Consider the following 27,816-nt stretch of genomic DNA (forward strand, 5'->3'; position numbering starts at 1 on the left):
AGCATCTGCCTTTGGCCCAGGGCGTGATCCCCGGGTCCTGGGATCGAGCCCCACATCGGGCTCCCTGCTCAGCGGGGAGCCTGCTTCTTCCTCTCCACTCCCCCTGCTTATGTTCCCTCTCTCGCTGGCTGTCTCTCTCTCTGTGTCAAATAAATAAATAAAATCTAAAAAAAAAAACTTGTCATAAAAAATATTCCATTGTATGTATACATATCCCCTTTTCTTTACCCACTCATCTGTTGATGGATTGTTGCCATATCTTGGCTCTTGTAAATATTGCTGCCATGAACTTGGGGGTAAACATCTAGTGTTAAATCTCCAATTTGTCTTTTTTAGTTTTATAGTTTTATACAGTCAGTATTTATTGTTGTTTTAGTCAGTATTTGTTTTGATTTACCCACGAGCTTATCAGTTTCACTGTTTGCCATCCGCACCTCATCTCACTACTTTCTTCTGGTTCTAACATTCTTTTTCCTGCAGTGCATCTTTCAGAAATTGTTAGGAAGGATTTACTGATAGCAAACTCTTTCTATTTGTGTTTGTCTGAAAATGTCTTTATTTCTTATTCTTGACAGATGGCTTCACTGGGTCTACAACTGTACATCGACTACCAGCTTCTCTTATGATTATCTTATGGTTTCTGTGTTTTGGTTTTGTTCTTATTGAGAAGTCTGCTGTTAGTCTTCTTGTCCAGCTGTTACAGAGGGTCATCTCTGCCCAGTGATGGAAAATTCTCAGCTACTGTCTCCCGGATTACTGCTTCTTCATTCACTATTCCCTCCTTCGGGACATATGCTGCCCTTTCGTCCTCTGTCCTCCCTCTCTTTCAACATCCTCGTCCATCTCTTCATTTTCTCCTCAATCTGCATTCTGGGTAGTCTATTCAAATCTATACCCCAATGTATTGATTGTGTCTCATCTACTGTTTAACTTAGGCATTGAGTTCCTGGTTTTTATGTTTAGTACGTTTTCAATCTCCTCGGTCTTTTGAGAAAATATCCTCTTGTTTCTTTCTAATGTTGATATTCCATCTTTCAAGTCTTTGAGCACCATAAACTTACTTATTTTATATTTATTTCTCATAATCCAGTTATCTGTGGTTCTTGGCGGTAAAATTTGTGCTGTTTGAAGTTTCTTCTTATTTATTGCTTATTTATCATGTGCTCATTCCACATTGTGAGTTTACGTTTGTTCGGGTTTTATCTGCCAGGATCCTGGGCAGACTGTGTGGAGGCAAGACCCTCCAGTGGGGGTGTTCACGTGTCCTTCTTCAGGTGCGACTGACCTGGGTTGGTAATACTTAGTGTTACTCTCTAGGCTTGGAGCTTTCTGGACCCTGCTGGTAGGTATGAATTCAAATCCCACGTCGTTGTGAAGCCCGATGTTAGAGTCTCAGCAGAGACTCTCCTTTCTCCACTCTCTGCACAAGGCGGACAGTTTTTTGGTTGGTCGTTACTGACGTTGAGTCTGTTCTCCAGCCTTCCGCCTCAGGATCCTGTCTTTCCGTGAGCCCCTCGGGATCCACGCCCCACCTCGCATGCCCTCGTTGTCACTTCAACGCTCCGTTTTCTCACTGTAGCTTCCTTGCTGGCCCCTGTATCTTCTTTACTATTTTTGTGAGCTCAGCTACCCATCAGATAGAGTGTTCATTATATTTGATCTGGGCTCGATAGGTGGTTTCTAGTTCTCCAGGCTGCCTGCCACTGTCATTTAAGCTGAGCCAGCATAAAATACCACACAACTATTCATTCTTTCACGGAGTCCTTTTCCTTGGAGATTATGCCTTTCTCCCTTCTTGCAAACCGGCATCGTTTAAAGGAAGTGGTGAATCTGGGATGCTGCTGCACTCGAGCAGTTCCTCCTGCCCGTAACTTCACTTTCCCCTGGCGATGCCACTTTCCTGGAAAGCCACGCCTTGTCCAGCTTCCACTTTAGCCTTTTCTGACCCCATGGGTAGGCGGGGATCTGCGCGGTCTCTATTTTTTTTCCCTCTATCTTCAATGTGAGTAACAAAACGTCTTTCCACAGCCTCTCCTCTATTAACTGCTGACCACTGAGCTTTTCTACCTTCTTAGAGACTGGGGGTCCTGTCTTCTAGTTCCCTTTCCTGCTCTGCTCCGCAGTCATCCTCAGCTGCTTTAGCGTCTGTACAGCCTGTACGATCACGGCTCTGTGCTTCCTTACCTCCAATCACTTGCATGGTTTCTACCCCTGGAAATGTAGCCACCTTGTTCTAGTTACACTGGATTAAAACAGCACTTGGTCTTTCTGATGGTTTCTCCTTCTTTACATCCCCTGCTTCTCATCTGTGCTTTTGCTCGTGACTTTTTCTCTGCCTGGAATGCCCTATTCACTTCTCTACCTGCCAACATCCTAACTACCCTCCAGGACCAGCAAAGATATTAACTGTTGTGTGAAGTCTTCCCATATCTTTGCAACTGGATGTGATTGCTTTCTCTTTTGAACCCCTAGCACTTTGTTTATATTCTCCCACGCTACTTTTCACCCCCTGCTTTGCTTAATCTTACTCGCGCGTTTGTCTTCTTTCTACGGAGCTCCTCCCAGTGTCTGGGCACTCTTTACTCATATTATAGACCACTTAACTGTGTGCCAGGCACTATACATGTCTAGGGTTATAAAAAGTAAATAAGATAGGTTCCTCCGAGGCAGTGCCTAACAGGTCTTTAACACAAGAAGTCCTCGTTTAGTGAACAAATATATGATTAATGAAAAAAAATATATATATAGGGACCAGCAAAGGGACACATACAAAGTGTGTGTATACATACACATACACACACGATATATGTTTAATACTGAGAAAGACAAGAAAACAAAATACTTTCCATCTATCCAGTTATCAAATGGGGTGCATGTGTGATAAATTTCCTATCATCTTGGAGGCATGTGGATTTGGAGGGCAGAGCGATGCTCTTTTGGATGTGGAGAAGCAAAATGTGGGTTTCCCATCTCCAGAATACTCTCATCCAAATATCCCTGCATTAACTCACAAGAATATTCCTGGAATCACTTGCTGCTTGGAAGCCCCAGTCTCCAGACTCAGAATCACGCCCATGACTATTTAAGCTGTAAGCGACAACTTCCACCAGATGGCGCTATGGGATAGCTGGGCCCGGAACCGATGTCATCCTGCGGACAGTTACCTGTAAACTGAACACGTGCGGGCGTCATCTCATTAACCTCCCAGTTACAGCGCTCTGCATTTTGATTTTTTTTTTTTAGCTCCACTTATGCCTTATGACAGGGGTTTTACTGTGCGTATGTAAGGCTAGATCATGTAAATAATATAGAAAGAAACAAAACAAAAAATCTCTTTCCCCCATTTCTAGCTCCACTATTATTCCTCCAAAACTGTTCTTTGCTTCTTGGATTCCCTCCGGAAGAAAATATTATACATACGCTTGAATATAAACATCTGCATGTATATTTTCTCTCTCGTCTTTTTGCATATACATAATTTTATGGAAAAGGGACCATATTTCCTCAGTTTTAGAGCATGCATGTTAATACACCTTCGAGATATTTTTATACCGACATATATATGAATTCTCACATGATTCCATTTTAGTCATACTTTATTTTGATTATTATGCATTTTCCATAGCTTATTTTGCTTCTTTCCGGTTTTTAGCGATTATTTGGAACAACGCTGTAATGAGTATTTTTGGTAAACGCTGTTGAGAATATCCGTAGGGTAAACTCCATACAGAGGGATTGGTGGGGTAAGGTTGCCGGCATTTCACATTTGATGGATATAGCCAAATTGCCCTCCAGGAATGCTGCACGCTCACCACTACGGGCCTGCAGTTTCTTTAATTCTGAACGAGGCTGCAGGTCTTTGCGCAAGAGTTTCAGGGTGGAGCCTGAGCTTCGCGCGCCTGCCTGGGAGAAACCCTACGCGGTGCCCTGACTCCTCCTGTCCTGCAGGGGGCGCGGGCCCGGCCGCTCCCGCATGCGCAGTGCGCTCGGTGTCAGACGTCGCCCAGCCCGGTCGCCGGCGCCGCTCTCCCCGCTCGCTCGCGCAGACCCGGCGCCGGCGGTGGCGACCGGCGACTCGGCGCGATCCCTCCCCGGCGGCCGTGGCCCGCGCCCCGCGGCATGCCCCGGTGACCGAGCGCGGGGCCGAGCGGGAGGCAACCGTGGCCGAGGTAAGCGCGGGGCGGAAGGGTCTCCGCGGCCGCGGCGGCGTCGGGCCCGGCCGCCGGGTAGCGCGGGCCGCGCGGAGGCCTGAGGGCGGCGAGGGGTGATTCCACCCCCGCCGGGGCTGCTCGCTAAGTCTCCCGCTGTGGGAGCGCTTGGATCTCCGCACCGCCTGGTCCTCTGGGCCGCCCGGTGCTTTGGTGCCCACCTGTTTCCGTTGCCCACGCCCACCCCCGCCCGCTCATTTCCTCTCTCCCGGGACTCCGCAGCTGCCTTTCCCGCAGGGCCCACTCTGCTCCGGGACTTATGCCTTCCCGCTGCCACCACTTTCCCGCGACCTGCGGGGATCTGGTTCTCCTCACGGCGATTTCTAGCGCGCTGGGCTCTCCCGTGGCCTGTGGCAGCCCGTGCAGCGCAGGATGCCGGGACAGGGCTTGGGGCACTGCGCCCCCAGCGCGGAAAGAAGGCTGGGTGGGGAAGGTGGCCAGGGGTGCCCTGGCTCTGGGCATCGGCTCAAAGCTCAGAGGCATTTGGAGGTTTACTAGTGGTGGGAATCAGATCTATCTATATGGTTTTGAGACTTAAGTGATTGCTTGGTGTAACATTGGGAGCTGCTAATCTAGAGGGGTCCTTTCTTGACTCAGTGTTCTGAAGATACCTTGAAATAGAAATGTCAATTTTAATTCTTGGAAGTCAGTTGAATGCTCTAAGGACTTGCATTGGACTTGGTTTGTAAATTTCGGGGCTCAAAGGCTTTTCGCGGTAATATATGACTCAGTTTCCAGCATTCCTCACTTCCGCTGACTTAAGCCTCTTGGTTGCGTGTGCTGGTATGAATAGATAGATTTGGGTCCGCCAAGTTATGCTCCCTTTGCTAATCGAGGAGTGGAAAAGGTAGATCTAATATAGGCTTTTATAGGTAATTAGGGGAGGCACGGAGGTTAATAGCAGGGGCTCCAGAGTCGGACTGCCATCTTCCAAATCCTAGCCTTGGCATTTTCTAGTTTTGTGACATTTTGCAGGTTACTTAGCCTTCCCCTTGCACTTTCCCTGTCTGTAAAATGAGGGTAATAATAGCTTGTCACATGGCACTGTTAGAAAGATTAAATAAGTTAATACAAAGTGCTTAAAACAGATACATGTAGTAAGTCCTCAATACAGTTTAGTTGTTAGTTATTATATACATTATGTATAGTGTATATTATAGTATAATTCCCACAATCAAAGAAACACTCCCCCCCATTGGAAACTATTTTTAGGGGTGCTTAATCATCATATAACTTTAATTATAAAGAACCCTATCAGGTAAGGCAATGAATCACAGATCTTCCTGCTTTTGTTAATACTTGGTTCCTTTGTTTTCAGGCACAGCGGGGTTAAGTTACGGTATTGCAGTGGCCCTGAGAGTTCAGTTGTGAGGGCTTTTCTAAAAAGATTAAGACAAGAGATTGTGACTCAAAGCATCAGACTAAATGGATTGGATATAGCCTGAAGCACCATGGAAAGGTTTTTCAGGCACATTTTTGGAATAAATAATTCCAGGAACAGAAAATGCTTCTCATCCTGACAGTAGAGAGGAGTTAAAAGGTTTTTCCAGTGACTCAGTGCTTGACAGCTAGCCAGACGAGTCCATGTTTTGCAGGGACAGGTTTGATGTGTTTCAAGATTAAGTTTGTAGGGCTTTGCTGTGAAATTCTTGTTTCATATGGGTTATGGTGTTACGTGGAACGTTAATTAGTAGAAGACTCCTTTCAGACCTCTTCCGAGCAGCGCAGTGTCAGGGGCTTTGGACGTGGTGATGGTAGCGAATGTCCTCTTTGGATGGGAAGATTATGACTTGTTTTCTTGGATGATGGTTTTGGGGATATACATCTTTCTGTGCTTCGGTGTGTGGAAATTGACTACAAGAAAATGACAACCAGTAGAAGAGCCAGACATGCAAATACTTAATATAACGTAGCAAATGTTGGGAAGAGGTATGTGAAAGGTACGTGGATGCTCGCCAGGAAGGTTCTGTATCTCCAGAGCACTGTTTAGTAAGGGACTTTCCCCCTCCTCTCTCATCCTTTGCTTTCCTTTTTCATTTAAGGCTTTTCTCCTCCTTTTTTTTTTTTTTTTTTTTTTTTTTTTTTTTTTTTTTTTTTCGGGGGGGGGGTTGAGCACACGAACAGTGGGAAGGGGCAGAGGGAGAGAGAATACCAAGCTGACTCCTCGCTGAGCGCAGAGCGCTATAACCCTGAGATCATGACCTGAGCCGAAACCAAGAGTTAAACGTTCAGCCACCCAGGTGTCTCTCCCCTCATTTTTAAATGGTTTTACTTCACTTCAGGTGCTCACCTTATCTCTCAGCTGTTTGGCAAAGACTCGCGGGAGCTTGCTCGGGCTCTGTAGGTGTGTCTCAGAAATGTGAGTTTACATCTGGGAATAGCCCTCAGCCAGTAGGGGATGATGGGCTTCAGTGGATGAATGCCATCGTTTCCTGTCCTTCAGAGGGACAGTTCTGAGGTGTGTTCCACGTAGTTCTGCAGAAGACTGAGCCCATTCCCCAGCTCAGTGTGGTAACCCTCATGGCTTTCCATTCTTCCCTGGCTCCTCTCCTTCGTCCCTCCCTCTGGCTCTCCGGACTCCTCGTCCGCAAGCTCCCTGCTTTCCAGTGTTTCTTAGTTTGGCGGAGCATGAACTGAGACAGTCGGTACTAGAAGTGGCTCTAGAAAGCCGACCCTGAGCATGGTGTTGTAAACCTGGACCCCCTCACCCTCAGACGGCAACAAGGGCCCCCTGCGGCTGTTGATAACCCCTGGTCCTCTCTCGCATCACAGTGGTACAACTCTCGCCAGCGGTGGGCGGGCTGTGACTCAGCTGGAAGGGAAAGCACGGCTCGTACAGGAGCTGTAGCACGTGAGCAGGATGTGGACAGTGGTCGTGATAAGGCTGATGGAGCTGGCTGTCTCTTGTCATCTTTCCTCGAGCCTTGAGGTAAGGTCAGGCTCAGTTCAGCCCAGTGTGTCCTGGGTGCGACAGAAGGCGCTGTGGCAGCATCTCCCGCGGCCAGAGGCCAGACCGCGGAAATCAGGCCCAGAATGTAATCATGATTACGGCAGACTGCAGAGGAGGCTGAAGGCGCAGCCTTGGCAGGTGGCCTCTGCTGAAGCCGGGGGTGAGACTGACATGGAGATATTTGCTGGAAGCACGGAGAACTCTGAACTCCCAGATTTCCTTAGACCCTCTGGGCCAGCGGAAGTATCCACCCCTCCTTGTCTGGACACTCTGCAAAGACCTCGCGGGGTGGTACTTACCTCTCAAGATCTGCCTCGTCCTCCCTTCGGATCTCAGCATTGCCTAAGCGGGGGAAGTGCAGTCCCTGCTAGTGGACAGATGGCTTTTGTGCTGGAGTGGCAGGACTGGCTCTGGGAACCAGCAGGAGCTGAGGGCACACGTCGTGCGAGTGCATCTTGAGGATGTTAGATGAAGAGTGGGGTAGTGGTGGACCGGAAGGCGGCTTGGGAGAGGCCCTGTCGCTTTGGGAGCATTCTCTCAGGATTCGGGATTTAATGATCTTGCAGAGCAACTGGGCGAGTCCTCATAGGCTGCTGGACAGATTCCTTGAAACTTGGCCATGACCATGATCTGTACCACTGGTTCTCAGGTAGGGGTGATTTTGGCTCCCCAGGGGGTATTTGGCAATGTCTGGATATATTTTTGGTTGCCAAAACTGGGGGTTGTTTCTGCCTCCCCACAGAAAAGGCTGAGCTGGCCCGAGATGTCAGTAGTGCCAGTCGTGCCTGGCCTGTAGGAAATGAGGTGGGGGTGCTAGAGCTGTCTCGGTAGAGGGTTGAGGAAGGGATCAGAGGTAGAGGGAGGTGGAGGTTTGAAATAGATTTGTTATTTAAGGCCAGAGATGAGGCCAGAGAAACACCTGCCTTTGTTTCCGGGAGGGCTCGCTCCTTTAATTCTGGTAACAGGGACCGCCCACGGGAGGCCAGCATCCATCTTTGTGAAGCTCAGTGTGGACCGTCCCTTGTAGGCCAGAATTGACTTTAGATCTGGTTGTGGGACTCCGTTCCCAAGTGTCTGTGAGGGTGATAGGATTCTGAAGGAGCGGAGGCTGGGTGGCACTGACCTGCAGTGGCATGGTAGACGCAATCCCCACGATGGCCGATAAAGCCGACTTGCAGCCGACGTGTCTTGATCCACAGTGATGCTAATAGAGTATAGTGTCCTTAAGGGCAGTATAGATGGACAGCTAACTAGGCTGTTGCTTGACTTGTTTAACCAGAAAAAAACGAGAGCGGGCAATTAGAAGGCTGATGTCAGCTCTTGCAATGGAAGAATCACTGTTCATCCCCAGTTTTCGGACAGGATCTCAGACCCCTATCCCATGGATTGAGAGGGAGGCTGGGTTTCTTTGAAGAGGACTTTGTAACGTCCCTGCAAGTATAGACAGAGGTTCACCCAGTCCTTCCTCAAGGAACTGCAGCTCTTTGTCAGACTAATGGTACATCGAGGAAAGGATAGATCCAGACCTTTTGAGGGTTGTTGAATACAGAGTATGAGCTGATAATAGTCCCAGACAATCTCAAGCAGTAGTGGGCACCAGCTGGGAGATCAGTGCCTTGGCCTCTCATCCTTCTGAGGGACAGGTATAGTTTTTGTGGTTCTTCAAGAGTGCCTAGCACTCCTAAGAGCCCCTGTTGCCCACCTTACTGGCTGTCCCTTGTTCTGTGTCTCTCTCCCCTTGCTGGTCACTCTGGCTTTCTGAGGTCACCTCCCAAGTAAGGAAACTCCCTGCACCTCCATCCTTGTCTCTTGTTCTTTTTACCGGGGGCACAGGGGGACCAAACTATGACAAGTGGGAAGTGTAGTGTGATGCCTGGGACGCTAATGTGGGGGCATCAGCCCCTCTTCTTTCCAGCCCTTCTGCTGACCACTTGGGACTCCAGCCTGTTCATTCTCCTACCAGCTGAGCTCGGTGGCTCCAGGCCCTGCCCACACCGGCTGGTGTTCGACTCTTCCGTTTGCTTGTGTTGGCGGCTAGACGGTGTCTCATTGTGGCTATACGTGCCTTGACCGCTGATGAGACAAAACGTGGTTTTCAGATGTTGCTGTGCTGATTTTGTGTCCTCTCCTGTGAAATTCCTGTTTAAGTCTTCTGTCCGGTTTTCTCCTTTTTGTTTGTTTTGTTAGTCTTTGTTTTTATTGGTTTGTAGGCCTCCTTTATTCGGGTTGCTAGTCGCTATCGGTGTACGGATTGCAAGTCTACTAGTTTATCAATGGTCTTTTTACTTCTGTATGGGTCTTTTGATGAACAAAAATTTTTAGTGGTAACATAGAATTTATCATTTTATCTTTTTATGGTTTGCACTTCTTATATTTTGTTGTAGAGATCATTCTCTGGCCAGAAGTCACAGAGATCTCTGTTCTAAGTATTTTATAGTTTTGTCTGCCATGTGTAGTTTTTTAATCGACCTTGGGTAGATTTTTCTCCCCTCTGGCTGCTTTTAACATTTTTCTTTAGCTTTTTTTTTTAAGTTGTTTTACTTTGACATATCTAGGTGGTTGTTTTGTTTTGTTTGTTTGTTTTGGTGTAATTCTGCTCGGACTTGAGCGTCTTGAATCTGTGAGTTAATATCTTTCATTACAGTGGGAAAAACTTAGAAGACAGCTGGATTCTCATATCTACTTCTGCAGTCAGTCTTTGCAATAGCATGCATCACGTGGTCTCAAAAATGAAAGTGAAAAAATCCTGTCAGTATTATTATGAAAACAGTTCAGAGCCTTTGAAAGGGTCATGGGGACTCCTGGTGTCCTCAGACGTACTTTGAGAACCATCGGTGTGAGATTTTGATATTAAGGTTATAACTAGCTTCCTAGAAGATGGGAGAGCCTTTCACCTTTTTTTCTGGACTTGGAAATAATTTGTGTAAAATTGGAATTATGTCTTGAATGTGCAGAATTTCTGGGCCTGGAATTTTCTTTATAGGAAGACTTTTAAAATTTTGATTCAGTTTCTTTAATGTTATACAACTATTTAGGTTTGCTATTTCTCCTTGAGACAGTTTGAGAAATTATATTTTTAAAGAATTTTTCTAGTTCATCCAAGTTTTCAAATATATTGGTGTAAGTTCATTGATATCTTTTAAATACAGGCAGCATTTAAAGTTATGGTCCCCTTTTCATTCTAGATATTTTTTTGTTTTTTTTTTCTTTGTCTTGATTAATTCTAGCAGAATTATATCAAATGTCAGTTTTATTCACCTTTTTGAAAAAGCAACTTTTAGGGGCGCCTGGGTGGTGCAGTTCATTAAGCGTCTGATTCTTGGTTTCGCCTCAGGTCGAGATCTCAGGGTTGTGAGATCAAGCCCCACCTTGGGCTCTGTGCTCAACACTGAGTCTGCTTGTGACTCTCTCCCTCTGTTCCTCCCCACTGCTCGTGTGCACACTCTCTTTTCCTCTCTTTCTCTAAAATAAGTAAATCTTTAAAAAAAGACTTTAAAAAGCAACTTTTAACTTTGTTGATCTTTTCTATTTTTTTAATTAGTTAATCATTGTGTTTTTGTTTATTACTTACTTCTATTTGGGTTTATTTTGTTGTGATAGTGCCTTTTTCATAGTCTGTAACTCATGAACATTTGTAAGCTCACATGTGGATTCTATTTTTGTTCCATTAATCCCAGTTTTGTTAAATATGAAATCAGTTTTTTTTCCAAACTGTGGGTGACCCATTATCGGGTGATACGATTCATCTAGTAGGTAAGGCCAGCATTTTTAAAAAACAGTAGAATAACAGAATAGAAAAATGCAGTGTTTGTTACATGTTTTATGGCTAGTACTGTAAACTGAGGTTAAACATTGTTTTGTGAAGCATTTTTAATTACATTTTTTTTAAAAAGATGTATTTATTTATTTGAGAGAGGGAGAGAGCGCACGCACAAGTGAGGGGAGGGGCAGCGGGAGAGAGAGAATCCTGAAGCAGACTCCCTACTGAGCACGGAACCTGACATAGACTCTGTCTCAGGACCCTGAGATCATGACCTAATCTGAAATCAGGGGTCAGCCGCTCAAGTAACTGAGTCACCCAGGCGCCCCATATATTAGCCAAGTGTTTAAAAACAAAACAGAACAACTATCTTTATTCTAATTTTGATTTTTCTTCCATGGTCAGCGGTCCTCTTCCTAGGCCCCACACGTTTAGGACTTACGCTTTCATTGAACGTATATTTACAGTATATAGTTCTGTTTATCAATAACTGTATTTACTATGTACAGTATTAAATACTAACTATGGCATATAGTACACATTTAATACACAAACATATATTGGTATATATTTACAAGAAGGGTCAAAAATCCCTTTTCACTATTTCCTCAAAGCACCTCAGGGAAAGAAATAGGTGGTCCCTTGCTACTCTAACTACTTCATTTTCCTTGTGTCTCCCCCCGGAAGTAGGAGTGGGAGGAGGAGGCTGCCTGTGTCATTATGTGTGCGTCGGTCAAGTACAATATCCGGGGTCCTGCCCTCATCCCAAGAATGAAGACCAAGCACCGAATCTACTACATCACGCTCTTCTCCATCGTCCTGCTGGGCCTCATTGCCACCGGCATGTTCCAGTTCTGGCCCCATTCCATCGAGTCCTCCAGTGACTGGAACGTAGAGAAGCGCAGCGTCCGCGACGTGCCAGTGGTCCGGCTGCCGGCCGATAGTCCCATCCCCGAGCGCGGCGATCTCAGCTGCAGAATGCACACGTGTTTTGATGTCTACCGCTGTGGCTTCAACCCGAAGAACAAAATCAAGGTGTACATCTACTCTCTGAAAAAGTATGTGGACAACTCTGGTGTCCCGGTCAGCAACACCATCTCCCGGGAGTATAACGAACTGCTCACGGCCATCTCAGACAGCGACTACTATACCGATGACATCAACCGGGCCTGCCTGTTCGTCCCGTCCATCGACGTGCTTAACCAGAACACGCTCCGCATTAAGGAGACGGCGCAGGCGCTGGCCCAGCTCTCCAGGTATGTAGCACGTGTACAGACGGGAGCCAGGGCCTTCGGGGAGCTCAGGGGAAGGACGGGGAGAGGGAGTGCTTCTCCTCTTGAGCTGGCCTCCAGCTGCTGTCTCTTTCCTCGTGGGAGGGCATGTGTGTGAGTGACCGACTCGGAGCACCAAGCCAGTGCTGGAAGCAGCTCGCCTCTGTACTGGTGAAAAGCGGTCTGCCATCCGTGCTCTTGCTGTGGGCTCCGACTGTCTTGGAGTTAGAATCTAAGGATGGCTCATCTTTCATAGCTTTCCTTTTATATTGAAATCTCCTCCCCTCTTTATTACTTACATAGTAATACATGTTCACTGTAAAAAGTCTGAAAATACAAGTCAGCAAAAAGAAGCATGTAAGATTCGTTCCATGATTCTGCCTCGATGATGTTACTTCCCAGTCATTTTTGTATAAAAAATATACACATACGCATGTGTAAATACATTTTTGTGTGAAGCATGTGCATATGCACGTGTAACATGTATGTTTCGTCAAAAATGGGATTGTGCATTCTGTACTCTTGTGCTGCCTTTTTTCCTTAATATGTTATGAATATATTTCCAGATAATTTCATGTTCGTTTACTATATAATTTTAAGAGTTGTATAGCCTTCCATTTTACACATGTTCCATGATGTACTTTACCAGGCTTCTATATTCCTTTTTGTTTCTTTAACCAAATGGTGAACATTCAGATCGTTTTCAGGTTGTCATCATAGGCTCGCCTGTTGTGGCCTGTCTCAAAGTACACGTCCACCTGTTTTTTCTTTCGAAGAGCCAGGCTAGTGTTTGATGTACTCTTGGGATTTCACCCGTGAGAAGTGGCCCTAGTTGGGGTTGGGGATACTTGCTGCTTGTCATCCAGTAACTGGCTCTTGTTTCTGTTCCTTCGTAGTTGACATGTGAATTCTCATACGTGTTTCATTTCTTAAAAGGTGGGATCGAGGTACAAACCACCTGCTGTTCAACATGTTGCCTGGAGGCCCCCCAGATTATAACACAGCTCTGGATGTCCCCAGGGACAGGTAAGTGTATTTGGGGTTATCCCTGTGTTGGGTTTCTGAGGGTTAAGGAAATGCAAGACTCTTTCTTTCACATGAAGTCCTATTTCTAAGCCTAGTGGGACAGACTGTGTCATCAGAATTGTTTATTAAAATAAAACATTGTCCTAGGCATTTCCCTCCTTGAGACATAGATATAGTGAGGCCGGACCTGCTTAAGTCTGTTGTGGAGAATCATCTGGAACTTAATGTTATAGCATAGCGTTTTGAAAAATGATCTTTTTTTCTCAGTCTGGGTTTTGCTCTCCTTAGTGCAGCAACCCCACCCTCAAGGCCTGGTTCATGCCTGGCTTATGTCAGCTCTGTCCGAATTTGGGAGCATTTGTGAAAAGCAGAGCCACAGCTTGCTGTGGGAAGGGGACGCGGAGGTGTGAAAGTGACACCCACAGCCTGTAATATCGGGGGAACAAGGGCACTCTGGTTCATTTACTCTCCATGGCCTCGGTCAGTGGGGTCCTTCCTTCCATCCTCCCTTCCCTCCTGGCCCCCACCCACTTCTTTCCTTTCTCTCTTCCTAATGAAACCTTTCAAACAGCATGTGTGGTGTGGGGTGGTTGGGATTGCAGAGTTATGATTCTGAGTCTGCTCACTCTGTTTATCAGCCCTTTTCCATGTTGACCAAACTGCTGGGGCTAGAGGCTTCCCAGAAGGCTTGGGAATGGGGTGCCGTGAGGTTCCTCTCCTAGTACTGCGTTCAAGGCTTTGAGGAGAGCAGGCAAGTGAGACCCAACATAGGGGTTCTGGGCAGTACTCAAGGTACAGCAGTGGTGTAGGTTGACATCAGAACTCACTCATAAGTCATTTTATTACAGTTGATGTTTCACTCTTAGTATCATTGTTACTGGTTAGAGAGTAGCCTGAGGCCAGCGGTGTTCTCAGCTTGCTAAAGGCTGACACCAGCATTTATGAAAATCTGCGCTTGGTACTACTTTCCCCTGGAAGATTAAATCCAAGCCCTCTTTGTCTTAAGTGATTATGTGGGGTCAGTGTTGTGTTTCTATCTGGAAATACAATTATCACTAGAAGAGACCTACACTCCAGGCCCCCCCCCCTTTGATGTAGAAATCGTTTTGGTCGATAGAGGGCAGTCAGGCTACACAAGTTCTATGGAAACCAGCTATACACAAGGGGAGCGCTGGTTTGGCTGTCAGCCCCAGCGTTCCTGAGTGGGCTACTGTTTTATGGATTTGGTTGCTCTGGGAAAGTGAAATACTTTAGGGAACAGAGAAGGGAAGAAAAAGCTGTTAGGAATGNNNNTGCCTTCACCTGCTGTTCTGAGTTTCTTTTGAGAAGGGCTTATTTCTGTTTGGGACATTTCACTTTTTGCTGACATTTTGGTATATGTATTTGCATGGGAGAAGGATTTTATTTTTATCAAGTGCATATGTTAAATGGGGTTTCATTTCTCTGCGGGAAAAGTGTCAAGTAGTCAGGAAGAAGTTTGAGTTCTTGCTAGTGCTTAGGTGTCAAGGATCAGGAAGGTTAAGTCTTTTTCCCTGTGCATGCGTTTTTGTAAGTGATATAGGCGATCCCGTAGCAAGTGCTGAATCACTGTGTCGTCCTCCTTTATCTGTGCGTGTGGGAAGTTTCGTTTTGAAACCTAGGTGGTCTCCTGGTCGGAAGGAAGAGTAGATTTTTTGTGAGTTTTTCTTATCATTTGTCGTTGTTCCTGGATTCAGAGGAGGCAAGAACCATGAGGACAGAATGGTTTTAGCAAGAGCTGAGTGTTGGATTATTTGGAAATTAGAAAGCAGGCAGGCTAGATTAGATGGCTTCAAGGGTCTGCTCAAGCCTGAGGTCATAGGTGTGATTGCTTGAGAATGATTTTACTCAGGGAAATGTAAGGACCAGGACAGAAGGAAATGTCTGCTCAGAATATATATCTTTTGTGCTGCTTAAATCTGTTTTTATTTCTCTTCCAATTTTTAAAAATCCTACACATGATATGCATATACTTTCTTTGTACAAGATTGCAACAATGTGCAAGCATATAAAGAGTAAAATGTAAACATATGCTTCAAACCCTCCTCTGTTTTCATTCCCTTACTGAAAGGTAATCCATGTCCTCAAATACAATGTATTTTTCTGCCTTTTTTCTATGGCTTTATACACAAACATGTATAAATTTGTGTGTGTGCATGTGTGTGTATATATGTATATATATGTATATGTATACACACACATGCACACATATATACACACACACACGCACACGTACACCCTTTTTAAGTGGGAGCAAATTATACCTCTTGAATGCCTTACTTTATCAATCTTTGTTTTCTCATATGTTCTGTAATATTATTACGCTGGATTTTTATTATTTTTTTTTGCACATATCTCTCACAGATTTCTACTTCGTGTGGGTTTTATTTAACTTGTTATGGAAAATTTCAAACCTGTATAAAAGAGGAGATTAGTATGGTGAACCCATGTCCCCCTGGCCAGCTTTGGCAGTTAGCAACTCAGGGCTGGCCTCCGTTCATTTGTACTCCTACCCACCCCCCACCAGGTTATTTAGAAGCAAATCCCAGATGTTATATCATTACATCTGTAAATATTTCCATTTGAATCTCTCCACGATAAGGGATTTTTAAAAAATATAACAAAGTACTATTTTCACACCTAAAAAATTAATAGGAATCTAATATCACCATATAGCTAGCCATTGTTCAGATTTACCTGTCTCATACATATTTTTTTATAGTTTGATTCAGTAAACTAATATGGATGACTAATAGAATTGGCCATCTTTTGTTTTAGCGAAATTTGAAGCTTTGTATTTGAGGAATTTGCAGGCCTGGTTGTATGCATGGTTCAAAAGAAAACAAAGGATGAGCTTGCAGACGAACTGTGTGTAGGCCCTGTGGACACTCAGATGGGAGGGGACTGGGAGAACATCTGGCGACAGACCCGGAGCTGGGACAGTGGAGTGCCTGAGGCTGTGCAGAGGGCTCCATGACAGAGGACATGTCCTAGCTTCAGGATGGCCTACAACGTGCTAAACATGTTGGGGGACACTTTGAGTGACATAACACTTGAGCTGGCATAAGTCTGATCATCAGATTAATGCTTTTTTAGCCACAAGTTTTCATTCTCTTGCAGCTTTGGAACTGACCTGTGATTGGGGGATACATAATAGGAAAACAGAATGTGCTTTTCAGAAACGTACTTTTTGCTCAATGCAAAACACGTGTTCTGTAGAGCAGGGGAAGCTCCCACTATTGTCTCCATTATCATGTTATGGAGTCCTTGGCAGAAGATACAGGGACTTGAAGTTGAAGTCTTATCAGTAGCAGGGCTGGTGTGAGGTCTCTTGACTAATTGCAGTCCTGGCTCTTGCCGAGCTCACAAGTGGAGATCTCGAGTGTGTGATCCGTGACATAAGACATGCTTCAGATCTCATTCTTTTCTCCTACCAGTGTATAACCCCCACCCTGCTCTCCTGGAACAGAGTAACAGTTGGGGCCCCAGGGACAGAATTACAGTACAAGTTGGTGCGATACACACAGGCTTCCTTTCTTGCCACATGCGCATTCCCCTCTCCTCTGGGGCTGTGGGTGTAGTTACCTAACCACCCACCTCCCGGGCTTACCTGGATTGCCTGGTACCTGTGTATTGGATCCCTGTTTGTTTCTCTGTACAGAGGTCACGGGGTCCCCTGCAGTCTGCTTGCTGTCATGGAATCGGCCCAAATTCATGGTGGATGGATTCACTGCTGAATGCTAATCAGGAAAAATAAGACCGTATGTTGGTACTAAGGACAGTCATTAAGTTTTACAGAGTAGACTGGCAGCTGGAGAGGTTTTTAGCCTGCACATTACCTCACTAACCAATTCTTGGTTTCATAAAGCTTAAACAAACAGATTGGGATTTCCAGGGGTGGTTGGAAAATCTTTGAACTTAAACTGGTCAGGTTCGAACGGAATGTAGGTTGTCATCAGGGCAGGGAGAGGATTGGTAGCAATCAATATTGCAAAAAATGTGGCTTCTCAGTTCAGACATTTTGGCTCAGGCTGTGCCGTGCGTGGAACTGGCAAAACTCTGCCCCAGTAAGTGATTTTGATGGATTTGGGGCCCCAGGGACAGAATAACAGTAAAAGTTGGTGTGATCTACACCTGCTTCCTTTCTCTGATGAAGTGTCACTGCACTACTTGCTGGATCCAATTAAAATAGTATGTTCACAGCTTTCTAATTAAGAGGAAGAAAAGCTAGTGCATGCAAGGTGCAAGCGAGGCACTAACGGTCCAGTCCTGGATTCCCGCTTCCTGTACGCGGACTGAGTAGCTGCAATGGAGGCGAGCGCTGGTGGAGACCACCCGATTTGCACGCAGCGCTTGGACAGTGCTGGAGAGACCGGCCCGGGGTGGGCGTTGCAGAGAGGCTGGGGCATGTACAGCACCGGATGACACACTTTGCTGACACCGCTGCTGTTTTCTGTGCCCATTGTCGCCTGAGACTCGGGCCAGAGGGTCGGAGAGTGACTGCGTCAGCCAGGCTTCCCGTGTGTAGACTGTTCCCTCTGGTGTGAGTGTTGCTGAGTGGGGTAGGACTTTGGGGAGGGGTGAATGGGATCTGAATAAGGTAGCAGAGGGGCTGTTCACAGGATGGCCTCTGGGCTGTGATGTGTTCTCAGAAGTGGAAAAGAAGGAAAGAGCACGTGGGACCCCAGAAGGCGGCTGCTAACTCGGATCGAACGCAGCTGCTGTCCAGGAGGTGTGAATGTAAAACGTTGAGCACCGTGTCTGCAGAGACAGGTGACTCAGGAAACAGGCCTTTGTTGTTGATACTGTTATTGACCCAGTTACTCCTATCCCTTCCCACAGAGCTTGTCAGAATGAAGACCTTTCTTTCTCACTGTCGGACAAAATCCTTTGTTTCAGGGCTCTATTGGCTGGTGGTGGCTTTTCTACGTGGACTTACCGGCAAGGCTATGATGTCAGCATTCCTGTCTACAGTCCGCTGTCAGCTGAGGTGGACCTTCCAGACAAAGGACCAGGGTAAGGGGCATTCAGCTCAACCCGGTGTGCTGTGAGATGCCAGTGAGGTTCCATATGGTGGGTGTCCCAGGAGGGGCTGGGAGTCTGCCATCTTCCCCACCCCACCCCAGTCTGTTTATCTTCGGTTTTCTCTGGCTCAGTGAATATACAGTGCTGTCTACCCAGCTTTCCAGATCTGGAATCCCTGTGGTGTCCTTAACTCCTTCCTCTCCCTTACTTCCTGTGTCAAAAGAGTAAGTCCTATTGATGGTCCCTCCTAAATATTTCTTAGATCTGCCTACTTCTCCATCTCCTCTGCCCCCACCCCACACCAGCTTACTGTTCTCTCTCCCTTAGATCCTGGGAATGGCCCCCTGTGTGGTTTCCTTGCCTGTAGTCTTGCTGCCCCCACAACCTGATTGTTGATTTCCCATTTCCCTTCGGATGAAGCCCAAACCCCTTAAAATGTCTTTCAAGACTCTCTGGCACATGACTGCTCTTTCCATTTCTAGCTTTCCCCCTTCCCCCCTTTTAGTTTTTAGAATGAGCATTGCTTTCTCAGTGTTTTTGGGCTGCAAATACTTTCCACGGTCTGGAAGTCTTCTTCCTCATTTTCATCAGACTGATGACCTGCTTGTCCTTTAGGTTTGAACTCGAGTACCTCTCACTCTAGGGGCACTCTCCTAGGCCCGGAGTGGTTCTTCTGCTTTACGCCCCCATAGCGGCCTCCATTTCTCCTACTGTGTCAGTCACTGGGCCATGTTGTAATGACTTGCTCACAGCCTCTCTGCTTGGGATTTTGAATTTTGCGGTGAGACTGGTGCCAGGTCTGTTTTTCTGTTTTTTGTTTTTTTTTTAAAGATTTTATTTATTTGAGAGAGAGCACGAGCAGGAGTAGGGGCAGAGGGAGAGGGAGAAGCAGACTCTTCACTGAGCAGGGAACCCAACGCAGGGCTTCATCTCAGGACCCCGGGATCATGATCTGAGCTGAAGGCAGACACTTAACTGACTGAGCCCCCCAGGTGCCTCCCAGGTCTGTTCTTTTTAATTGCCATGTTCGCTGTGCCTGTCACATGATTGGTTCATACTGTTGACATGTGAGTGAACAATGAAAAGAGCTGACAGCATGGATGTGCAGGGCATTGCGTCTGGCCTTTTTTGATGTAGTCTATTTAAAATTGCGCTAATTCATGGTGAGAATCTCAATAAGCTTTAACCGAACATGGTGGTTATGATAGTATTCTTGTGTGCTGTATGCTCACGTGTGAAGGTGACTGGTTTGTGTATTGCCACACTAGAAATACCATGCAGGGTGAGATTTAGAAACCCACAGGTAGCAATTGGTCTCAGAAATGAGTCTTTTTCTTATTTTTAAGATTTTATTTATTTATTTAACAGAGTGAGAGAGTACAAGCAGGGGGAGCAGTAGAGGGAGAGGGGAGAAGCGGACTCCCTGCTGAGCAGGGAGCCCCATGCAGGGCTCGATCCCAGGACCCTGGGATCATGACCTGAGCCAAGGCAGACACTTAGCCATCTAAGCCACCCAGGAGCCCCTCAGAAATGAGTCTTAAGGAAATAGTTTGCAAAGCCTCCCAAACTTCCCCTTAGAAGCCTTTATGGATTCTTTGAGAAATAAGAGAACTCTTCCAAAGTGAAGACATTGCTTTCCTGTGTATGTGTGTCGTACTGCATAGCCTGGTGACCAAATTCTGGAACTTACTTTAGACATAGCAAATTTTATTAGATAAGGTGAGATTGAAACATTTTTCTACCGTTAGGCAAGTAGAAAGAAAGACTTAATAGTTCATGAACTTATTGCCTAGATCAACTTTCTGGATTTTTCTGTTAGTGGACTCACAGGGTTGACTTTTTGTTTTGTTATTTTGGTTTTTTTAATTGAGATATAATTCATTTACTGTAAAATTCACTCTTCTAAAGTATATACTCCAGTGGGTTTATTTATTTTTTATTTTTTAAAGATTTATTTATTTTAGGGAGAGAGAGAGAATAGCCATGTCCATGTCTTCTTTGGAGAAATGTCTGTCTGTGTCTTCTGCCCATTTCTTGACTGGATTTTTTGTTTTTTGCATGTTAAGTTTAAGTTCTTTATAGATTTTGGATACTAACCCTTTATCGGATATGTTGTTTGCAAATATCAGCCCATTCCATAGGCTACCTTTTAGTTTTATTGATTGTTTCCTTCACTGTGCAGAAGATTTTCATCTTGATGGAGGCCCAGTAGTTCATTTTTGCTTTTGTTTCCCTTGCCTCCAACAACGTGTCCAGTAAGAAGTTGCTATGGCCAAGGTCTAAGAGGTTGCTGCCTGTGTTCTCCTCTGGGATTTTAATGGATTCCTGTCTCACGTTTAGTCTTTAATCCATTTTGAATTTATTTTTGTGTGTGGTGTAAGAAAGCAGTCCAGTTTCATTCTTCTGCATGTTGCTGTCCAGTTTTCCCAGCACCATTTGTTGAAGAGACTGTCTTTTTTTCCGTTGGATATTCTTTTCTGCTTTGTAAAGGATGAGTTGGCCATAGAGTTGTGGGTCCATTTCTGGGTTTTCTATTCTGTTCCACTGATCTGTGTGTCTGTTTTTGTGCCAGTACCATACTGTCTTGATGACTACAGCTTTGTAATATAGCTTGAAATCCGGAATTGTTATTCCCTCCAGGTTGATTTCTTTTTCTTTTTCAGGATCGTTTTGGTAATTTGTCATCTACCCATTTTTTTTTATATTGGGTTTTGTTGAATTGTAAGAATTCTTTATATATTCTAGTTACTAGACGCTTATCAGATATATGATTTGCAAAATATTTTCTCCTATCCTGTAGGTTGTGTTTTCACTCTCTTGATGGTGTCCTTTGATGCACAAAAGTTTCTCGTTTTGATGAAGTCTGATTTATGTATTTTTTCTTTGGTTGCTTATATTTTGGGTGTCATACATAAGAAACCCTTGACTAATCCAAAATCACAAATCTTAGCAGGCCATTTAAACCTGTGGTTTCTTCTCAGAATTTTATAATTTTAGCTCTTACATTTTGGTTTTTGGTCTATTTTGAGTTAATTTTTTAAAAAAGATTTATTTATTTTAGAAAGAGAGAGAGTGCCTGTGCAGGAGGGGCAGAGGGAGAAGAGAATCTTCAGGCAGACTCCCTACTGAGCACGAAGCCGGATGTGGGGCTGGATCTCAGGACCTGTGAGATTGATCATGACCTGAGCTGAAACCAAGAGTCAGACACTTAACTGACTGAACCACTCAGGAGCCCCTATTTTGAATTAATTTTTATATGTGGTGTGAGGTAGGGAGGGGTCTAACTTCATTCTTTACTTGTGGATATCCAGTTGTTTTAGCAACACTTGTTGAAAAAACTGTTCTTTTCCCTTTGAATGATCTTGGCATTCTTGCTGAAAATCAACTGGCCATAGATATATAGGCTTATTTCTGGACTCCCAGTTCTGTCCCATTACTCTATATGTCTGTCCTTATGCCAGTACCACACTGTCTTGATTGCTGTTATGTAGTAAGTTTTGAAATTGGTAATGTTCTTTGAAATTGGTAATAGTTCTTTTTTTTAAGGTTTTGTTTTTTTGTTTGTTTGTTTTGGTATATTCAGGGTCCCTTGCATTTTAATTACTTTTTAAATTATGCAACTTGAATCAGTACAGATAAAAAACAATTTAAACTCTCTGTGCTTATATGACTCCAAAATTAAAACAGATTTACAAATTAAATGCAAACAAATCTACAAAACTAATAATATTCTCATTTAACAATATGATAACTGAGGCTTTTTCTTTGAAACGGAATTGTGTCTTTTAAGGTGAATATAGAATTAATTATGGTTTTGGGGGTTCGGCATGCCTATGCTGGTTGCCTGTGGGGTGATGATGTACTTCTCTCCACCACTTTTTCTGTTTGAATGACGAGGAAGCTTTCTTTTAGCATATTGTGACATCATTTATCTTCATCTGGTACAGATGCATGATTCATATTTTCCCCAACATTTTATTATGAATATCTTAAAGCCAGACAGCAGTGTTTAAAAAATTTGACAGCATAGTGAATATGTGTATACCCATCACATAGGTTCTGCAATTAGCATTTTACTGTACTTGTACCAGATTTACCTTTTAAGTCTTCTTCTCTTCCCATTAGCCCACTAAATACAGACTTGGACATTGAAAACTCTGAGCAGTATTTATCATTAAATATGAACAAAAGCACGCCTGTACTAATTTTTTTTGATCATCATCTAGATGAAAATACAAAATAATTCTTACAGAGGATTTGTAGACTGGAGAAAAGGATATAGTTCAATGCGGTGGGGTTTTTTTTAATGAAAAATTTTTTTTAAAATTTAAATTCAATTAATTAACATATGGTGTATTATTAGTTTCAGAGGTAGAGTTCAGTGGTTCAACAGTCGCATATAACACTCAGTCCTCATTACATCATGTGCCCACCTTAATACCTATCACCCAGTTACCCCATCCCCTACCCCCTTCCCTTCCAGCAGCTCTCAGTTTGTTTCCTATAGTGAAGAGTCTCTTATGGTTTGTCTCCTTCTCTAATTTTATCTTGTTTTATTTTTCTCTCCCTTCCCCTATGCTCCTCATATGAGTGAGATCATATAATTTTCTTTCTCTGATTGACTTACTTTACTCAGTGTAATACCCTCTAGTTCCATCCATGTCATTGCAAACGGCAAGATTTCATTTTTTTTGATGGCTAAGTAATATTCTATTGTTTATATTACCACATCTTCTTATCCATTCATCTGTCGATGGACATCTGGGCTCCTTCCATAGTTTGGCTGTTGTGGACATTGCTGCTATAAACATTGGGGTGCAGGTGCCCCTTTGGATCACCACGTTTGTATCTTTGGGGTAAACACCCCGTAGTGCAATTGCTGGGTTGTAGGGTAGCTCTATTTTCAACTTTTTGAGGAGCCTACATACTGTTTTCCAGAGTGGCAGCACCAGCTTGCATTCCCAGCAACAGTGTAAGAGGGATCCCCTTTCTCCGCATCCTCGCCAACATTTGTTGTTTCCTGACTTTTTAATTTTAGCTTTGATGCTGTTTTGAGACTAGATTTCTGTAAATGAGAAAGGGTGATGATCTCTGTGAGTGAGCCCAGTTGGTACCCTTTGGGGTGGTACAAGTTTCTGTCACATATCTGGGATTTTAATTTGGCATATTTACATAGCACTAGGTATGATAGATATTATAATATAATATAAATACACTATAATAGATATTATAAAACTGTAATAGTGGAGAAAAGTCTGTTGAACTTAGAAAAAAGATCTTATTTCTCTACTTGCTGCTTCTGTGAACGTTTACTTAAATTTAAATCAGTTGTGTGATTTTTGAAAGTTGTTTTTAACCTTTTACTTTTATTCCCCACCCCCGAAGTTGTTCTGGAAATTGTTTAATTCAGTTCACTGCAGTTCAGATCAAACCTTTATTAAAGGCCTATTTGGACCAAGCATAGCTAGGTTGGTGGTTCTCAACATGGGAGGGGATTGATTTGGTCTCCCCAGAGACATTTGGCAGTATACGGAGCCTTTTTTTTTTTTTTTTACTGCTGTGAGTTAGGGTGTGTGTGTGTCAGGGGTCCCTAGGACCACCTCAATTTCGATGATTGCCTAGAAGCTCAGGACTCAGCCTATAGTCACACTTATGGCTATGATTTATTATAGCAAAAGGAGACAAAGCATAGTCAGCAAAGGGAAAAGGTACAGGGGGTGAAGTCCAAGGAAACCGGGTGTAGGCATCAAAGGTCCTCTCCCGGTGGCGTCACACAGTCACACAGGACTTAATTCCCCCAGCAACGAGTGGTGACAACATGAATGAAATGTTACTTATCAGGGGACTCATTAGAGACTCTTCGAGCCCAGTGTTCATTGGGAGGTAGTCACGTGCATAGTCTCTGCTGGGCATGTGCCAGTATTTCAGATTTCCAGAAAGCAAGCAACATAAACCATGTTGTTTGTACAGATAGTTTGGGCACAGGAAGCCACTCTTACCAGTTCTGGGGAGGGTAGGAACTCCTCTGATACTGGAGTTCCCATACACAGCCAAGAGCCAGCCTTTCAAAGGAGAGCAGTCAGACCTGGTGTGTTAACTCTGTTCTGCACGGGGTGCTCTAGAGGCTGGAGGCATCTAGAGGCTGGCATCTAGAGGCTGGAGGCCAGGGGTGCCACAAAAATCTCTGCAGTGCATAATGTGCAACAGAGAATTGTGGGCTCCCCGTGGCAGCAGTGCTACGGTAGAGAAAGCCTGGGCAAGGCTGAGAGGGAGCCTGGGAGCGTCAGGGCTGTCCCTTCAGCTTGGCTGCCTCTGGGCCTTTCTTTCTTAAGACCGCTTGAACTCTATTCCCTTTATTATCTAATCTTTCTCGTATAATCTTGCTTTCTTATATTGCTTTAGGACTCTTCCTTCCCTTCAGATTTGACCTAGAGAAAATACCTACTGAAAAGAAAAGATTCAGTAAAAACAGGAGAACAAACCACCCCTGAACAGTAAAAATTATTTTCAGGCAATTTCTTTCAAAGATTTAAACTGCATCGTGGTGGTATTTTCTTGGTAACTTCATCTCCCTGGTTTTTACGTATAATTAGACTGAAATTAAGATCTCTAACTAGATCATTTAAAGTCTCCAGCTCTGAAGTGCTGCGTTCAATAACTGGACGGAGGAAGAACAGATCTGCCAGGAGGGGGAAGATGCCTGGGGCGCCGTCCTCCCTCTGCTGGCCAGTTGTGGATTTCTACAGCCCAGCTGGACCCACACTCCACTTCCCTCCAGCTTGCAGTTTGGCCCTGACGTTGTGGTGTTTCTTTTATAAAACAACACTCCCCTTTCTCGGAAAGAAAAAAAAAAGAAGAAGAAGAAGAAGAAGGAAAAAAAAGGCAAAGACAGACCCCAGATTCCTCACCCTTTCCAGGGACTTGGGCGGAGGCGGGGTGGGTGACCTTACGGCTGTGCTTTGGACTTGTTGCTCTTTGTGAGAGTTGCCTTTTGAGGGAATTCCCACATCTCTTGAGGGCTACACAGAGTAGTGAGAGCTTTGTTTTTATTTTTATTTTAAATCTCTCTCAATATTTTTTCAATGGGAAGCTGAGGATTGTTGCTATTGATAGCTTCTTCTCACAGCTGTGCTGGTCTCAGCTGGAATTCTTGTCACTGTCTCTCTGAAGGGAACTAAATTGGGAGTTTACCACTGTTACTGTTGAGGGAGACTTCAAGTTCTCAGCATGATTTTACTTAAACTTAGGTTTCAGCACTGCTGGGAGGAAACATGAAAGTCCTAGCTAGTAATTTTAGTCGTTACAAGTAAAACAAATCCACCTTACAATTTTGTTTGCTTAAAACTAGAATGGGCACACTCCCTCAGCCGTCTGTCAGGTCAGGGAGAACCAGCATGCAAGCAGGGGGACGTTTCTAGCCTCTTGTGCACATCTGCACATTTATGCTGAAAATGGAGTAACGGTGGAGTGAGGATCTGGTGTCGGGATCCTGGCGACTGCATATCTGAAATAGAACTTTGTTTCTCAACAGTGAAACTCAACTGGAGTCCTTCATTATTCAGAAGCTTCTTTGAGCACTGCCCACGAACAGCTGTATTTATTTCTGTATCTGTGTAGATGGATGGTCTCTGTATTATCTGTGTACATTGAAAACCATGCATTCTTATCACCATCTGCAATTCCATCCAGCACTGCAGGAGCATTCTGGTTTTCTCCCTTTGCATATTTGTAACTCCGTTCTCTGACAGTGAGAAACCTGGCTCCCATTTATCCTCAATATCTTTACTTATTTGCTCAACCCTCTTGCACGTAACCAACTGTGTTGCCCCATCACCGCCCAGATGCCCTCTTCACCCCCACTCAGACTCCCCCACATTGTGCTCCCGCTGCTGTATTCTCCCCACTTGCCCCAGCAGATACCCTCCTCAGCCTTCTCGGGGTCCAGCAAGGGGTGATGTCACCATTGCTCTCACCCTTCCCACAACCTGGCACCCTTCTCAGCCAGTCCAGGCTCTAACACTCAGTCCTGGGGTTCCCGCATGCCCTCCTAACCTCACTTGGTCTCCAGCATCCCACTGGGTTGCCATGGCTACTTTTACCCTGCCCCCAGTGCCGAAACTTTGGGTACCCTTTCAGGGCTCTCATACCCAGGCCACTTCCCAGCTCTTTCCCAAGTAGAATCCTTCACCCTAGAAAGGCTTCAACACTTGGGTGGGTCATTTCTGTCCCCACCCACACCATGTAGTACCACTCTTTTCTCTCTAGAACTCCAACATTCTGCACTTTTCTGCATGGGCACCCTCCTGGGTACTGGCATGTGTGTTCTTATTCTAGACCACGCAGAGCATCACCAGGTTTATGCTAGCAGCTGCACTTAAACAGAAGGTCCCCACATGGGCGCTTGGGGGGCGCAGTCGTTAAGCGTCTGCCTGTGGCTCAGGGCGTGATCCCAGGGTCCTGGGACCGAGCCCCACCTCTGGCTCCCTGCTCCACTGGGAGCCTGCTTCTTCCTCTCCCACTCCCCCTGCTTGTGTTCCCTCTCTCGCTGGCTCTCTCTCTCTCTCTCTGTCAAATAAATAAATAAAATCTTTAAAAAAAAAAAAAAGTCCCCAGAAACATCCAGCAAATACCAGTGCTCCATGAGATCCATCGTAGAACCAGTGTCCTGGGAATTGGAAAGACCCTTAAAGGTCATTCAGCCCTAACTTGATGCATGGCTGATTTCATTATAACTTGTTACTGAGCAGTTTTCTGATTTGAAATTTAAAAAAAAAAAAAACCCAGTCTCTTCCATTTCCAAAAAGCTTTCATTGTTAATGTGGTTTTAAGCCCTGCTTGTCTTGTGAGTTTGCCTGTCAGTCTTTCTCTTGTTTAAACAGACAAGTTTGATTACAGAAATGCTTTGAAGGGAGATGGCGTTCACTTCGAGGGGATCTGCAAGGGTGCTTAGGTGTGATCTTTCCATCGCCAAGTCGTCCCTCTGTAAAGTAATGCTTTTTTTACCAAAGAAAAATTATTGAGGGTCAGGGCTGGGAACAGAATCCAAGAGTCTATTTCAGTGTCTAGAAGGACTACTTTTAGCTATAAATATTCAGCATATTGTTCAGTAAATTGTAACTTAGGAGGAAATGGCCCAGGATGAGAGGAACCAGTCTGTACAGCTGTTCCAAACTGACTCCCCGATGGGTTGCTATTCGATGTCTTTCTTTTCTCCACTTACCTTTACCCTGTGGTCTGGGTCTGAATGACCGTCAGGGGCCGCTCTATCAAATAGACCTTTTCGGCACTGGGAGAGCCTCTGTATTTCTGCTGCGAGGTATCCACTAGCCACATGTGGCCATTGAGAATTTGAAATGTGGCTGGTGTGACAGAGGAACTGAATTTTAAGTTTAATTTCAATGGCCTCCTGTGGCTACTTGCTGTTAGTGAGATTTTGGGAACGTGCGCATCCTTTTCTTTCTTAACTGTGGCGGGGGACGTACCTTTTGCTTGTAGTTCAGCCACTCAGAGGGTTCTAAGAAGAGAGGGTTCTAAGTATCTGAAGGCCATCTGGCTGTG

General features: G+C 44.8%; 1 protein-coding gene across 1 annotated transcript in view; it reads left to right on the forward strand.

The window, feature by feature from the left end:
* Positions 1–4,019: 4,019 nt before the first annotated feature.
* The window catches only part of EXT2 (exostosin glycosyltransferase 2), a 135,125-nt gene continuing 111,328 nt past the window's right edge, over positions 4,020–27,816 (forward strand). The window contains exons 1-4 of the mRNA XM_040638981.1: positions 4,020–4,169; positions 11,609–12,174; positions 13,126–13,215; positions 18,133–18,249. Of these exons, the coding sequence (XP_040494915.1) occupies positions 11,639–12,174; positions 13,126–13,215; positions 18,133–18,249 (743 nt within the window). The 5' untranslated portion in view covers positions 4,020–4,169; positions 11,609–11,638. The remainder of the gene's footprint in view (positions 4,170–11,608; positions 12,175–13,125; positions 13,216–18,132; positions 18,250–27,816) is intronic.

The sequence above is a fragment of the Ursus maritimus genome, unplaced genomic scaffold (assembly GCF_017311325.1).
Source record: "Ursus maritimus isolate PB19 unplaced genomic scaffold, ASM1731132v1 scaffold_23, whole genome shotgun sequence".
In the NCBI taxonomy this organism is placed as follows: Eukaryota; Metazoa; Chordata; class Mammalia; order Carnivora; family Ursidae; genus Ursus; species Ursus maritimus.